Source organism: Equus quagga, chromosome 1, assembly GCF_021613505.1.
Source record: "Equus quagga isolate Etosha38 chromosome 1, UCLA_HA_Equagga_1.0, whole genome shotgun sequence".
NCBI classification, from domain to species: Eukaryota; Metazoa; Chordata; class Mammalia; order Perissodactyla; family Equidae; genus Equus; species Equus quagga.
In genome coordinates, this window is record NC_060267.1 from 92,664,383 (window position 1) to 92,677,871 (window position 13,489).

The 13,489-nt window shown below is 49.3% G+C and overlaps 1 protein-coding gene across 2 annotated transcripts in view; it reads right to left on the bottom strand.

The window, feature by feature from the left end:
* Nucleotides 1-32: 32 nt before the first annotated feature.
* DDX31 (DEAD-box helicase 31) overlaps nucleotides 33-13,489 on the bottom strand; it is a 73,066-nt gene continuing 59,609 nt past the window's right edge. For both annotated transcript variants that reach the window (XM_046656053.1, XM_046656045.1), the window contains exon 20: nucleotides 33-467. In XM_046656053.1, the coding sequence (XP_046512009.1) occupies nucleotides 266-467 (202 nt within the window). In that variant the 3' untranslated portion in view covers nucleotides 33-265. The remainder of the gene's footprint in view (nucleotides 468-13,489) is intronic.

A 13,489-nucleotide genomic window follows, 5' to 3' on the forward strand; every position in this document is an offset into this window, starting at 1 on the left:
CCCCCACCCCCCGCTGCCCCGATCCTCTCAGGGCCTCCCCCACGAACGAGAGGAGGACTGTGGCCTCCAGAACTGCAGGGAATTAAGCCTTCAGGGAAAGGCAGCACCATCCGTTCTCACAGGCTCCTCTGACAAGAACACCACATCAACCCAGTGCTGGGCCTCCAGGATCCGCTCTGAGGCCCCGCCTCATAGAGGCAGAGTTTAAAAAAACTTTCTGGGAAGTCTTGCTGTCCCTCTGTAAGCCTGTTTGGGTTTTCCTCTTTCACCGAGAGCGTTTTTTGCTTTTTTCCCACGGCCGAGGCTGGGCGCCGGTTGCATCTGCGCTGCACGGCTGGCTGCCGGGCTCTGTGTGTTTGTTCTGCTTTTTGACCTTGGCAAGGCCGGCCTCCATCCCACTTGAGTATTCCGAACGCAAGATTTCAGCGAGGCGCTGTTTACTCTGGGTCTTCTTATGAAGGTCAGGCCTGAAGAACAGTAACAGCAGAGGGGGAAAAGAAACTTTATTATTTTTTTTCTTTCCCATTTGGAAAGAGGCTGATAGCAGCTGGTTCCGAGACTGTGGAACTGACATTTTTGTATTAACAGGAGCACAATCCCTTCAATGGTGCTTGTTTTGATATTCTATGCACCAGAAGATTAGATACGGCGCTGACAGATTTTCATAACGGTGGCAAAATATCATGGCATTTTTAAAAGTGAGTCTTTGTTCTGTGTTGTTTTCATGGAAAAAAAAAGAACGATACACACTCCTACTCTGATGGCAAATGAGGTGTATGATACAGCAGTTTGCCAAAGGATGGGGAAAAACCCGCCTCAAAACTCGGCCACATTCAGCAGCGGGAGCAAGTTAGCAGTTCCCTGTGACCCTGGGCAGTTCAAAGCAATCAGCGCCCCCTGCGCCACCCCCACCCCAGGACAGAGCCGCTGTCCCATGGGGCCAAACAGCAAGAGCTGGGTGTCTTCACTGACTGAAGAGACTCTGGTAAATATTTCTGGCGCCACAAAACCCAAACCCAGGGTGTGCTGGCGCAGACTGGTCAGTGTCTGCACCGAGGCCACAACCACAGCTTTCTGCAGCCCCCGGCCCGGGGTGTGAGAGGGACGTCTCTCCCTGTCCCCATCCACATGGAAAATGCCGAAGGCTGAAAATCAATTTCAGATGTTGAATCCTAGTAACTGTTTTCAAAAGACAGCAGCCTTACCATTTGATCAGAAGATCAGAGGAGGAAATTTGTAGAAATTCAATCGTACACAGAAAAAATGATTAGGAAAATTGAAGAGTAAAATAATGTTTCTTAAGACAGGATTTTAACCAAAACAACAACCGAACCATTACCACGAAATCCATATTGCTATGTTGGCAATTCCTTCAACACCAAAATGGCAGTGTCTCAGGGTGACACAGCATCTTGGGGTTCTTACAAAACGCGAGTGTTGCCCTCTACTGCTTACATTTACAACATTTTCTTCGCTGTGATAATCAGAGGATGCACTGGACTAAACTTGCGGTCAAAATAAATATAACAGAACTCCTTTAAAACCCAAGAATCAAAAGCAAGACTAATACTGCGCTATTGAAGTGATCACGAGGTCCACGCAACCACAGGTATTTGCAACCACACTCCACAGGGCAGGGGGCAAGCAACAGTGTGGCCAAATCCGTGCTACAGCCTACACGAGTCTTTGACTGTGACACAAGGGGACCAACACAACGTCAACCTCTGTTGGGAAAAAAAGATTTGAGGCAAGGAGATAATAGGACCCAATATGTAAGGGCTAAGATTTTATAATAAGGATGCGTGTAAGTGTCAGGGACAGGACTTACTGAGAAGATGAGAAATACACAGGGAAGTGCCTTCTGGGTTCTACATTATCCCGTATCATGTTTTTTTTGTTTTTTTTTTTCCCTTTTTCTCCCCAAAGCCCCCCCAGTCCATATTTTATATTCCTCGTTGTGGGTCCTTCTGGTTGTGGTATGTGGGATGCTGCCTCAGCGTGATTTGATGAGCAGTGCCATGTCCGCGCCCAGGATTCGAACCAATGAAACACTGGGCCGCCTGCAGCGGAGCGCGTGAACTTAACCACTTGGCCACAGGGCCAGCCCCTATCCCGTATCATCTTTCTCGACCAGGCAACTATGATTATCTTCCTCATTTTACAGACAAGGAAACTAAGACCCAAGGAGGGTAAGACAGGCCATCTAGGGCCTAAGAGCAGAAGCCATGATGCAAACACAGGTCAGATGGACTCAAAGCCTATACTCTTCCCACCAGGCTGCCAGTCCAGGATGGAAAAATCAGGCATGACAGGAAGGTCCAGCAGGATCAAGGGTGACAAATGACCACAATTTGACATGGGCGAGTCCTCCGTGGTCTCACAGGAATGTTTCAGCGGGATGATGGGAGCAGAAGCCAGATGACAGAGGTGTAAGGAGCACAGGAGAGAGAAGAGAGCTGAAGAGTGAAGAAGAGGCCTGGCCTGGAACCTGGCTCTGTCACTCATTTGCTGAATAGACATGGAACAAGCGACTCAGGCTCTCTGTGCCTCAGTTTCCTTATCTGAAAAATGGGGAATAATAAGGTTTTGTGAGGATTAAATAAAATAAGACATGTAAGGTGCTAACTGGTGGCCAGCATGTGGATTTCAGGCAATCACAGTTAAAAATGAGGAAACAGATCCAGAGACGCCAAGCAAATCCCCCAAGGCCACACAGGAGCCAGGACTGACTCTGGGCCCTGGACAGCAGGGCCAGGGCTCTTCAACCGCTTCCCCCTGTCCTGCAGAGGACTGCACGCTGGTGTCCTGGTGGAGGTGCATGCTGTGGGGCAGGCGTATGTTTGGAAGTGGCAGGAGACAGGCCCTGCAGTGAAAGCCTAACTTGTCCCAAACTGCAGGCTGCCAGTCCTCACGCCGGTAGTTTATTTTTAGTCGGGTTACGTGACAGACAGAGTGAAAGGGTTCTGACAGGAAGGAATGCTTTTTCTTCCCCCTTTTTGAAGCTGGGTACTCACAATGGGTATAATTTTAAATGTAACAACCTGAGTTTCAAAATATGCAAAATTTCAGTCAAAATATCCTCCCCAGCGTAAGTTCTACCACATCAACGACTGCTCCTGCCACTGCTAAAGCAAAATAAATAACCACAATCTCACGGGGGCGATTGATACACTAATTGCTGAGGGAGCAAGCACGGACTGCGGAAGTGGCACTTTCAGCTGAAGGCACCAGAGCGGAAGAGACAGTGCAAAGGACCGCGCCAACATATGCGACACACAGGCAGACGCACATCCCTCGGTCCACTTCCTACTGACGCGAGGTCTGTCCCTTCCCAGACAAATGCGCTGGGTCCAGGGCAGCGAAAGGTGATCTCTCTGTGGGTGTGTCCTGCCACATAGGACACTTATCAAGGACCTTCGAGTGCACGCTGCAGTAGAGGATGCCACTAGAAAGCAGGTCTTGGAGATGGTCCTGCTTGCCCTGAGGTTATGATCTCAAAATTTCCTAGCTGTTTTATGATTCTATTCTAGTCAACGTGCTTTTGACTTGAGACCCAAACCCAGACTCCAAGGCTCTTGGTGGTTGAGAGAGCACACATTTTCCAGACCCAGACTGCGTCCTTAGGAGGGGGAGCCTGGGGGTCAACCCTGCAGGGGTTTCCCCTGCTGTCACAGCAGCCACCCCGAGGGGACCCACCTTTCCCTTGGCCAGCTCACAGTCTGCTTTTCCTTTGTTCTGAGGCCCAGTGCCGAAGAGGTAAAGTACAGACGGGAAGATGACATGTTCTAAACCCAAGCACACGATGGGCGCATGCGGGCTGGATTCCTTCTCCAGCCAAGCGGCACTTCTCCCAGGAACCTGACAAGTTTCTCGCCTTCCTTGCCCTCCAAATACCCGAAGGCCTCTCGGATGGGCTTCCTGAGCATCCACCGGAGTAATCCCGTAGTTACCAAGCAACAGATCAGTTTATCTAACCGCAGGGAACACCCTTGTAGTGAAGGCTGAATCAGCCCCCTCGGCTCCCAGGCTGGATTACCCAGCAGGACAGGCAGATGCCACTGTGACTGCCAGTAAGGTGAAATCGCAGCCTAATTAGTAAATCAATGTGCCGGCAGGATGACCACTGGAGAAGAAAGATCTCAGGACCTTCTCCCAACTTTCCCAAGAAATTTACAGAACAATCCTCACGGTTTAGCCATTCTAACACAGGCTTAGAAAAGTCTTCCTCATCCTGGGGTTTTAAAAATATTCCAGTATATTATCTTCTAGTATCTGTTGCTTTAATTCCATCTAGACTCTATTTTGGTTTACGGTAGGATGTGGAGAATTTAACTACTTCTTCTCAAGAGTTACCCAGTTATCCAAGACAGTCACTGAACAGTCAATCTTTTCCCCAAGGACTTGAAATGCACCTCTGGAACATTCCTTCAGACTTTTAGAACACTTCCTGCAAGCGAAGTTTAAAGAGTAAATGATGATGGTGATGATGATGATGGCAGCCAATACTAAGGGTGTCCACCAAATATATTAAAACAACATTTAACCAAACCAATTACATGAGTTGTGAATGGATTTAAGTAAAAAAAAGGTCAAATCAAAGCCACTTGAACTGGCTGTGCGACCTTAATAATCACTGCGCGGCACTCATGGGACGTCAGGGGCTGTTTTAAGCTCCTAATAGGCACTGAACTCACTGACTTCTCCAACAACCCTACGCAACAGGCTCCATTCTCCCCACCTTACTGGTGAGGACACTGAGGTACGGAGAGGTTAGGTAACGCGTCCAGGGTCACAAACCAGTAATGGAAGAGCCAGGATTTGAGCCCAGGAATTCGGACTCCACGACTCGAGCATTTAACCACTGTGCTGTAAGTTTTTACCAAAACGAGGAGCAAGTTCCCTGCCCCTTGGAGGTTATGAAATATTTTTAATATAAAACGATGGTCACATTATCTCAAATCTCAAAGATTTTGGAACCCCTGATAAAGTGCACCTTAAAAGTAAGAGTTGGATAACTAAAGTGAAAAAAGAAGTTTAAAAAATCCTATGTTTTGGAGGCTGGCCCAGTGGTGTAGCAGTTAAGTTCGTGGGTTCTGCTTTGGTGGCCCAGGGTTTGTGGGTTCAGATCCTGGGTGTGGACCTACACACCGCTCATCAAGCCACGCTGTGGCAGCATCCCACATGCAAAATGAAGGAAGACTGGCGCAGATGTTAGTTCAGGGACCATCTTCCTCAAGCAAAAAGAGGAAGATTGGCAATGGATGTTAGCTCAGGGTAAACCTCTCTCACCAAAAAAAAAATGTTAAAAAAAACACGAGTTGTTTAATCTCATTATAGACACACAAAAATTCCATATATGTATATATGCAGAGAGCGTCTGAAGGATTTAAAAAATGTGAATCAAGGTTACTTGGATTGTGGGCTTCCTGGTGGTTTTTCTCTATTTCTTGCGTCTTTATAACGAACATGTGCCCTGTGTGTAGTCGGGAAGGAAAGCCGCGTGTAGACTGGCCCTGTGCTGAAGCCCCAAGCACTGCAAGCTTACTCCTCAACACCCTCTGCCTGTGGCTTTCAGGCCGTCGGATTTCTGTGAGGGATTTCTCTCTTCTTGTATCATTAAGACAGACAGAGACAGACAAAAGACTGGAGAAGTATATTTATGTCTCTAATCTGAAAGATTCTGCTCGTAAGCAAACGACCCAGGGCCACGGCGAGCGCCCGAAGGACTGTGTGTGGAAGCCAGCCTCCCAGCTGGAAGAAAAGCCTGGGTCCTCAGTGATCGTGGTAGGAGACAGTGACGACTTCAGATGGCTCGAGGCTGACTCCAAGCTTCTCCACCCTGCCTCGCTCTTCTGGATGAAGAAAAGGCAGCAAAGTCTGAGCGGGGTTTTGGTGGCTCTCAGACGACAGGAGGAGCCACAAACAACTCCAGGGAGAATCTGACAAGCAGTCCCTCTGGTGCAACAAAGTAGTTCAGGTGAAGACGCAGCTAGCGTGGGATGGAAATTTAGCGACTGAATGGCACACACTGTCAAACCTTTTCCAGTCACTGAAGGAAAAGGAACCGTCTGAAGACTCTAACCTCTGGAGTCTGCTCCGGCAAAGATGGACACAGATGGGCTGACCGTCTCAGGGATGCCTTCTTTGTGATTTCTTAGGATTAAACCAACTCTAGCTTTTGTAAAACCACCAGGGCCCCAGAAGACGCCCACTGCAGGTGAGCCCTGCTGTGGCAGCGGATATTACAGCAAAATTCCTGAGGGGCTTTGTGGACACAGAGAGTCAGAAAAGTGGGTCTCCACCTTAAACCAAAGAACAAGAGGAAGAACAGGAAAAAACTCTGAGCCCCAGACCACGCAAGTCACAGGCCATCGATACACTGACGCCAGGATCAATATGCTGCCTGGAAGGGCATGCGCAATGGAAGAGAGAACAGAGAGAGTGTTTAAGAGACGGCTGCTGTCTAAAAGGGAAGAGCTGAATCCGAGTCCCAGAAACGGATGGGAGTTTTGAGATTATTTAGCCCAGGTGACAGAAACTCTCAGAGAATTTCTGTCGGGGGTCAGGCATGGACATTCCATGGCAGGGGCACGGTGTTGGGGAAGGGGCAGGGAACCAGAATTCTGATGACCCTGGTTGGAATCCCAGGTCTGCCCCTCCCCCAACTGGTGACCACGTAGAGTGGAGACCTTTCTCCAGGCTTAGTTTCCTCACGTGTCAGAAAGGGCCTCCATGTAAGTATAGGGTCAGTGTGGAGGTAAAACAAACTGGAGAATGTCAGAGCACTTTATAACTTTCATCCGCTGTGAAAATGTTACCAATTGTTGTTAAGATGCAGAAATACAGACTGGAAATGGAAATAGTTAAGTGCATTTGTAACTGATATGATTTTATCCCGAAAATACTGACAGAGATTGATAAGCTTAGGGCAGAATTCCAGCACCAAACCCGCTGAGCCTGTCCTGTTTGACACTATTATCGATGACCCGGATGATATTTGGAGGCATATTTATCACATTTGCAGATGAAAAGAAGCCTGCAGGGACAGCTAACACACCGGATGACAGAACACCCACAACACCCTAATAGGTCAAAAGGAGGGAACTCAGCTAAAAAGTGAAACGGAACTGCGGCACGTGCAAGGTCTTGCTCTCGGGTCAAAGACGGTGGGTGTTTGAATGATCAGGAGTGCAAACCGGCAGGGATGGAGCTGCCAGGTTTCAGCCTGAGCCATAGGATGATCCAGATGCCAAGAATGTGAAAAGCTGCTACAGCGAAGACTGCGAACCTGGAACCAGAAGGCCTGGGTGCGAATCCCAGGCCCGGGCATGAGCAGGGATAGCATGTGATGGCAGGGAAGACAGAAGGAAATCCAGGCACTGAGGAGAGCCTGGCCAGTGCAGAGTGCCACATGAGCGGTAGCCATGACCCTTGCTCTTAGCCTCAGCTGCACTAAAACACGTTACCGCCCTCCTGTTTGTGCTGGTCAGTCTCTACTGGACGTCTGCGTAGTTTTACAAACCAGATTTTCCAAAGAACCTGGGCTGAGTGAAAAGCCATTCAGACAATGGACCGCGACAGAGGAGCAGCGGGAGCACTGGGGCTGTAAGGCCTGGGACAGGCACCTGGGGCAAAGCTGGCCCCCAACAGGAATGATGCTGGCACTGCCCCGCACAGGTGGTGGAACTGATTCTCCAAGTTTGGCCAAGGTACCTACGTCTCAGTCCCAGTTTGCTCACTTACAAGAGGATTAGAAGAACTAATGAATCAAAGTGCTCATCACAGTGCCTGTCGCAAAGGCACTCAGTAAACGCTGACTGGCATTACGACGAACAGTATGGAAAAGAGGAAAGGCAGAGGAGGTAAGGAGCCCTCATCCAGTATCTGACACATGTCATGTGGACCAGGGATCACTTTGATCAATGATAACAACACCTTGTAGTTTTATGTTTGCAAATAATGTACATTCAGCATTTGGACCTCACAGAGACGGAAGAGTGCAAACAGACAAAGGGTCAGAAGGGAAAGTGGTCGATTTGGGCTCACTTTCAGGAGCTCTAACAGTGCGCAGGGTCCACTCTGGAGGCGGCAAGCCCCCACAGCTGGGAGCACTGATACAGAGGCCTTACAGGTGACTGAGGAGCGATGAGGCTGACGGGAGAGGGTCGGGCCAGGGTGGGAGCACTCAGGGAAGATGCTATGACGCTTTCACTTTTTATCCACAGACTCAGAAAGAGGAAGTGGGACAAGGGAGGGGAAAAGCTGTACTGAATAACCTCTTAAGTAAGCTCATCGTGGTGCCAGGTGCTACGTGTTCATTGTCTTTCCCCACACAACCCCACAGGACCCCCATCTCATGCTAAGCTGTTCCGACTGCCAGGTTTGGGTCAAGCTCAGGAATGGCTGAGCCCACGCCCAGGCTTCTTCCACTGCACACCTGGGCCTCTAGACTTGGAAGGAGATGACAGAAAGAGTCAGATCCAGATTGTGCCTCAATCGTCTCTTCTCAATGATCTTTTGAGATAATTGCCCCATGAACATAAAGCTTCCACAACCCACTCCAGGGTTTGCCACTCTGATGGTCTCAAATCAAATTCTCCCCTATACGCAACCAAAATATCTCCTGCCTTAAGTCTATTTCTCTGGTTACACAAACAATTATCTGTTCACATAAGAAAATACCCTTAACAGGGTCCATATACTTGTTTCTTTACCCAATACTGATTCTAGAAACCAGGAGCTTCCAAAAGGGGTATGCAAGGAAGCAGGCAAGTGCTAGGAGAGTGGGCCCTGGGGTCTCTCAGACTCGGGCCACATGACCAGGCACGCCCATTTCCTCATTGGTTATGGGGGACCCTGCCTTGGTCACAGGGACCTGGTGAGGTCTCTGTGAGATAATCATGTGGACTCAGCACAGCCGAGGACATGCCTAAGGCTCCAGAGAGATGCTGCTGCCACCACCTCTGTCAAAGAACTTAAAACTAACAAGCAAAGAGTCACACACTGTCACTCCAGGATGTCGGTTCTCAAACTGCATCCCTCTTCTTGACTACTAAGTAATTAGGACATGACTCCACATTTTGGACTGTTGCTATAACACCAGGACCAGAATGAAGAGGACATTTGAACGAGACCTGGAATCATTTTATACAGGTCCTCACAAGCTGGAAAGGCTCTGGCATCATTAGGGTAGAGAGAGTGTGGAGGGGCCGGGGATGTAAGCTTCCCACTGCAGAACGTGGGGACAGGTGAGAGGAGGGGAGTAGCTGGCAGCGGCAGACAGGAGGGGCTCAGGATGACTAAAACTAAACCCTGTGCAGCGAGGGGCGCTGGGGTCACTTCTCTCTTGATTTCTCCAATGGTATGAATCAGAAGAGCTCCCAGCAAGGACACCTAATGAAGCGCTGGGGACTCTCCTGTTGCATGCAGCCTCATCTGGTGTCTGCCGACTCGTCCTGGCCAGCCACATCTTCTAATTCCAGCGCTTAGAAGGCTCCAACAGCAAATGTGACCGTCTCTAGCATCCTCCCAGGAGAGGCTGGCTGGGTTCCTGTTCTTTGTTGTCAGCCCTGACTGCTTGACTGAAAGCACACCCTGTGGTTCCCGCTGTCTGCAGGTGACCCAGGTGCGGAGGAAGCGCAGGGTCACCGTGAAGTCCCTCTAATCGCCTCATTAGCCGGGTGGGGATGAGGGTGTGTTTATTCCACGAGGAGGCAGAGAGCTGGTAATTGCATGGTGTCACACAGAAAAAAATCGTGGTAGGAGCAAAAGGCCAAATGTAAAAAGCTGCATGCGCACAGCTGTAATTAAACCAGAGCCCTGAAAGGCAGGGCCCACGGCACCTGACCGCGGAGGGAAGGGAAGGGAATTAAAACCGGATGTGCTGGGAGGCAAAAGGGGCAGCTCTCCACCGGGGCGTGAGCCCACATGGTGCAGCCCTTCTGGAGCTGCCTGTGAACGCAACGGGGTGAACTCAATAACCAACAAGGAGCTCATCTGACACACCGTCCCTGAGTGACTGACTACTCTGTGCCGGGTGTTCTCCACCAAGAAGAGACCCAGCCACCTTCCTCAGCGCTTCTCCTGTCCCTTGTCCCGGTCTGGACACTTCACCTCAGTATAAATGTCCTAAAGAGATAATCCAGTGTGGACTTCAAAGTCACCCCTTGTCTCCCTTGACAGAGAGGCCAGTAGAATATGCTCTTGTCTACAATCTGTGCAGCTCACTCAGGTTCTCCATTAAAATATTAACTAATCCGAGCTCGTCGTTAAACCATAGGTACACTGAGCCAGCACCGTACTGCCTTCCTGTGTTAAGAAAAGCACCCCAGCACCTGCTCCAAGGACCACACTTTCGGGTTCCCAGAGTGTGAACCTGGCTCTGGATTTTTGAGACTCGGCAGTCAAGTTCACGATCACCTTCATCTTGCTCTTCCTGACTTCAGACTCTACTGAACCAAGGTCTCCTAGGCTGGGGCCCGGGCAAATGTCGGGTAATTCTGTTCCTCAGTTCCACAGGACATGCACATCTGTCCTCACAGCTACTACGGGTGGTCCTAGCTGTTTCCTTCCGTTCTTGGGACTGAGGTCGAGAGATCTGAGCCTCCCTCTGGACCTCTGCTCTGGCCTTGCCTAGGTGGGGTGGGGACCTCGATCCTGCCCCATTCATCTCTACCTTCTGTGGGCTGATCCCCATGCCTCTTCCATCTGTGAAATCAGGGAAAGTGACGAGAGGCTCGATCCTTCTGGGACTGATGAGTGGAACGGAGGCTCTGAAAGGCAAGCACCCCACCTGGCAGGATTTGTTGTTTGCTGGATTCACTCAACAATTAAGAGGCATTTATCTCTTTTTCATGTTAGAACAATCTGGTTTTTTTTCTTTCTTTCCCTTTATGCTCTTCCTCTTAGAATTAAAGAATGCTTTCAGTTTTCATTCATACATTCAAAAATATTTCCTGAGCACCTGCTGTGTCTCAGGGACCATGGAAGGTGCTGGGAATGCAATGAGAAAACCAGACCAGGTTTCCACCCTGAGCTCCGCTCAAGAGGACAGACAGACACGAACCACAAAGACACGCTGACGTTAGACAGTCGAGAAGGCAGGGTAGGTGAGGGGAGCAGGCGGGGTGTCCACTGGGCAGGTGAGTCAGAGAAGATGTCCTCACAGAAGGGACGGGGCTCTGAAGATGGAGAGGAGGGGGAAGAGGCCCTGGCCCACGGCACACTCGGGAAAGGCCCTGAGCACAGGGAAAGCGGGGCTGCCAGGGGAGGCGGAGGGGGCAGCAGGCCTTGGATGGAGCGGGTTTGTTGTGGTCATTTGTTTTCATCGTTCCTGTAATGAGACATCACTGGAAGTTTTGAAGCAAGGGTGAGATGGGTGAGGGGTGTGGAGGATCTGCTGCCTGTGGAGCCCAGGCTAGAGGGGAGCAGAATGGCCACAGGACACTCAGTAGCAGACTGTTCTGGAAGTTCAGATGAAGCTGAAGGACCAAGAGCTGCCCTTCATGAAGACAAGGTTTGGGAAGCTAAGGGAAAACTGATTCAAGGAGGCCAGAGGGATCAAGAGTGTGGAACACTGCTCAAAGATGGAGGAAGAAGAGAACGGAGTCCCGCGCAGTGGGTTTACAAGGAGACATCCCCACGACTCCAAGTGTGGCTCTGTCCAGCCTGTGATCTCACGGTGGCCAATCTGTCTTTTTATAGAATGATAATTGGCTCTTTGAAATCGAGTAAATTTTCACAGTGGGCAAGATTCCAGGTTTGCCTTCAGCTAATTAAGTGATATTAGGGAGGTTGTAAATGCCACATAAAAATTGGCAGGCAAGCTGCTTCTAGCAATGAGAATATTGCTTTATAGGGAGATGCAGCTGCAGCTTCTTAATGCTAGTCTTGGAGGGAACCTGTTCCATGTTTTCAAGGTTGTTCCTGAAAAGAAAAGTTCAAGGGTGCTACAAGGTTGACAACTAACTACACTTTCATGCTCTGTTTCAGGGGTACTTATAAGTGTGATGCGGGCCCGGGGAAGAATCAGCATGACTGTCCACGTCATCATTCTCAACAAGTGCTCCCAGGCAGTCACGTTCCAGATGCTGGGTCAATGCTTCACACTCATCATCTGGTTTGACCCCCACGACAACACTGTGTGGCCCCAACACCCTCATCTGAGAGGCAAGGGGACAGTGGCACAGAGAGGCTGAGTTGCTTGTCCAAGGGAACACAGACGATAAGTAATTCAATCTGGATGCCTGTGTGAATCCAACTGAGACTCTTAATGACCATGCAACACTCCCATAGTTGGCGTTTAAGAAACAAGGGGAGGGGCAAGGTAGATGGGGGGGCGGGTGTAACCTTCTTAAACTAGAGGACCATTCAACATAGTAACTCTTTTTTTTTTTTTTTGAGGAAGATTAGCCCTGAGCTAATTGCTGCCAACCCTCCTCTTTTTGCTGAGGAAGTCTGGCCCTGAGCTAACATCTGTGCCCATCTTCCTCTACTTTATATGTGGGACGCCTACCACAGCATGGCATGCCATGCAATGCCATGTCCGCACCTGAGATCCGAACTGGCGAACCTGGGGCCGCCAAGAAGTGGAATGTGTGCACTTCACTGCTGTGCCACCGGGCTGGCCCCCCAGCATAGTAACTCTTATTTGCTAACAATTATTGAATGAGTGAGAGTGAGAATCAGAGAGTGACACAGCAAAGGCCTTCAAAGATGAAAAACGCCCCAAAAATGGAGCTTTGCAAAATCTCCAATTTGAACCTCAGTGGTAAAGTATTTATGATAATTCAGATGAGAAAAGTCTGGCAAGAGGATGTGTACTTACTTCAGAGAATACGCTCTACCTACAACTTTGGAAGTAAGAGAGGTTAAGGATGCTCTGTGGTGCCTGGGTGTGTGGGGGTTCTGGCAGGAGGCCAGACGCAGGAGAGCCAGCCCTACGTGCCCTTTGATTACTGATCCTGCCTGCTGAGCACACTGAGATCCAGTTAGTAGTAAAGGATAAGAAATCCCTAATTTTCACTGAGATCCAGTGAGTAGTAAAGGATAAGAAATCCCTAATTTTAGATAGTTTAGCTGTTTGATAAAATCAAGAACTACCAGGTAACACTTTAGCTAGGCTGGTTTGAGAAAATTTATACAAAAGAAATTGTATTTAAGGGGCTAGCCACGTGGCCAAGTGATTAAGTTCGTGTGCTCTGCTTTAGCGGCCTGGAGTTCGCCAGTTCAGATCCTGGGCACGGACCCAAACACTGCTCATCAGGCCATATTGTGGTGGCATCCCCCACAGAAGAACTAGAATGACTTACAACTAGGAAACACAACTACATCTTGGGGCTTTGGGCAGGGGAAAAAAAACGTAAAAAAAAAAAGGAAGATTGGCAACAGATGTTAGCTCAGGGCCAATCTTCCTCACCAAAAAAGGCATACCTTAAAATCTTTAAAAGAAAAGAAAAGAAAAAGCTGTATTTAAGAATAGTCAACAATT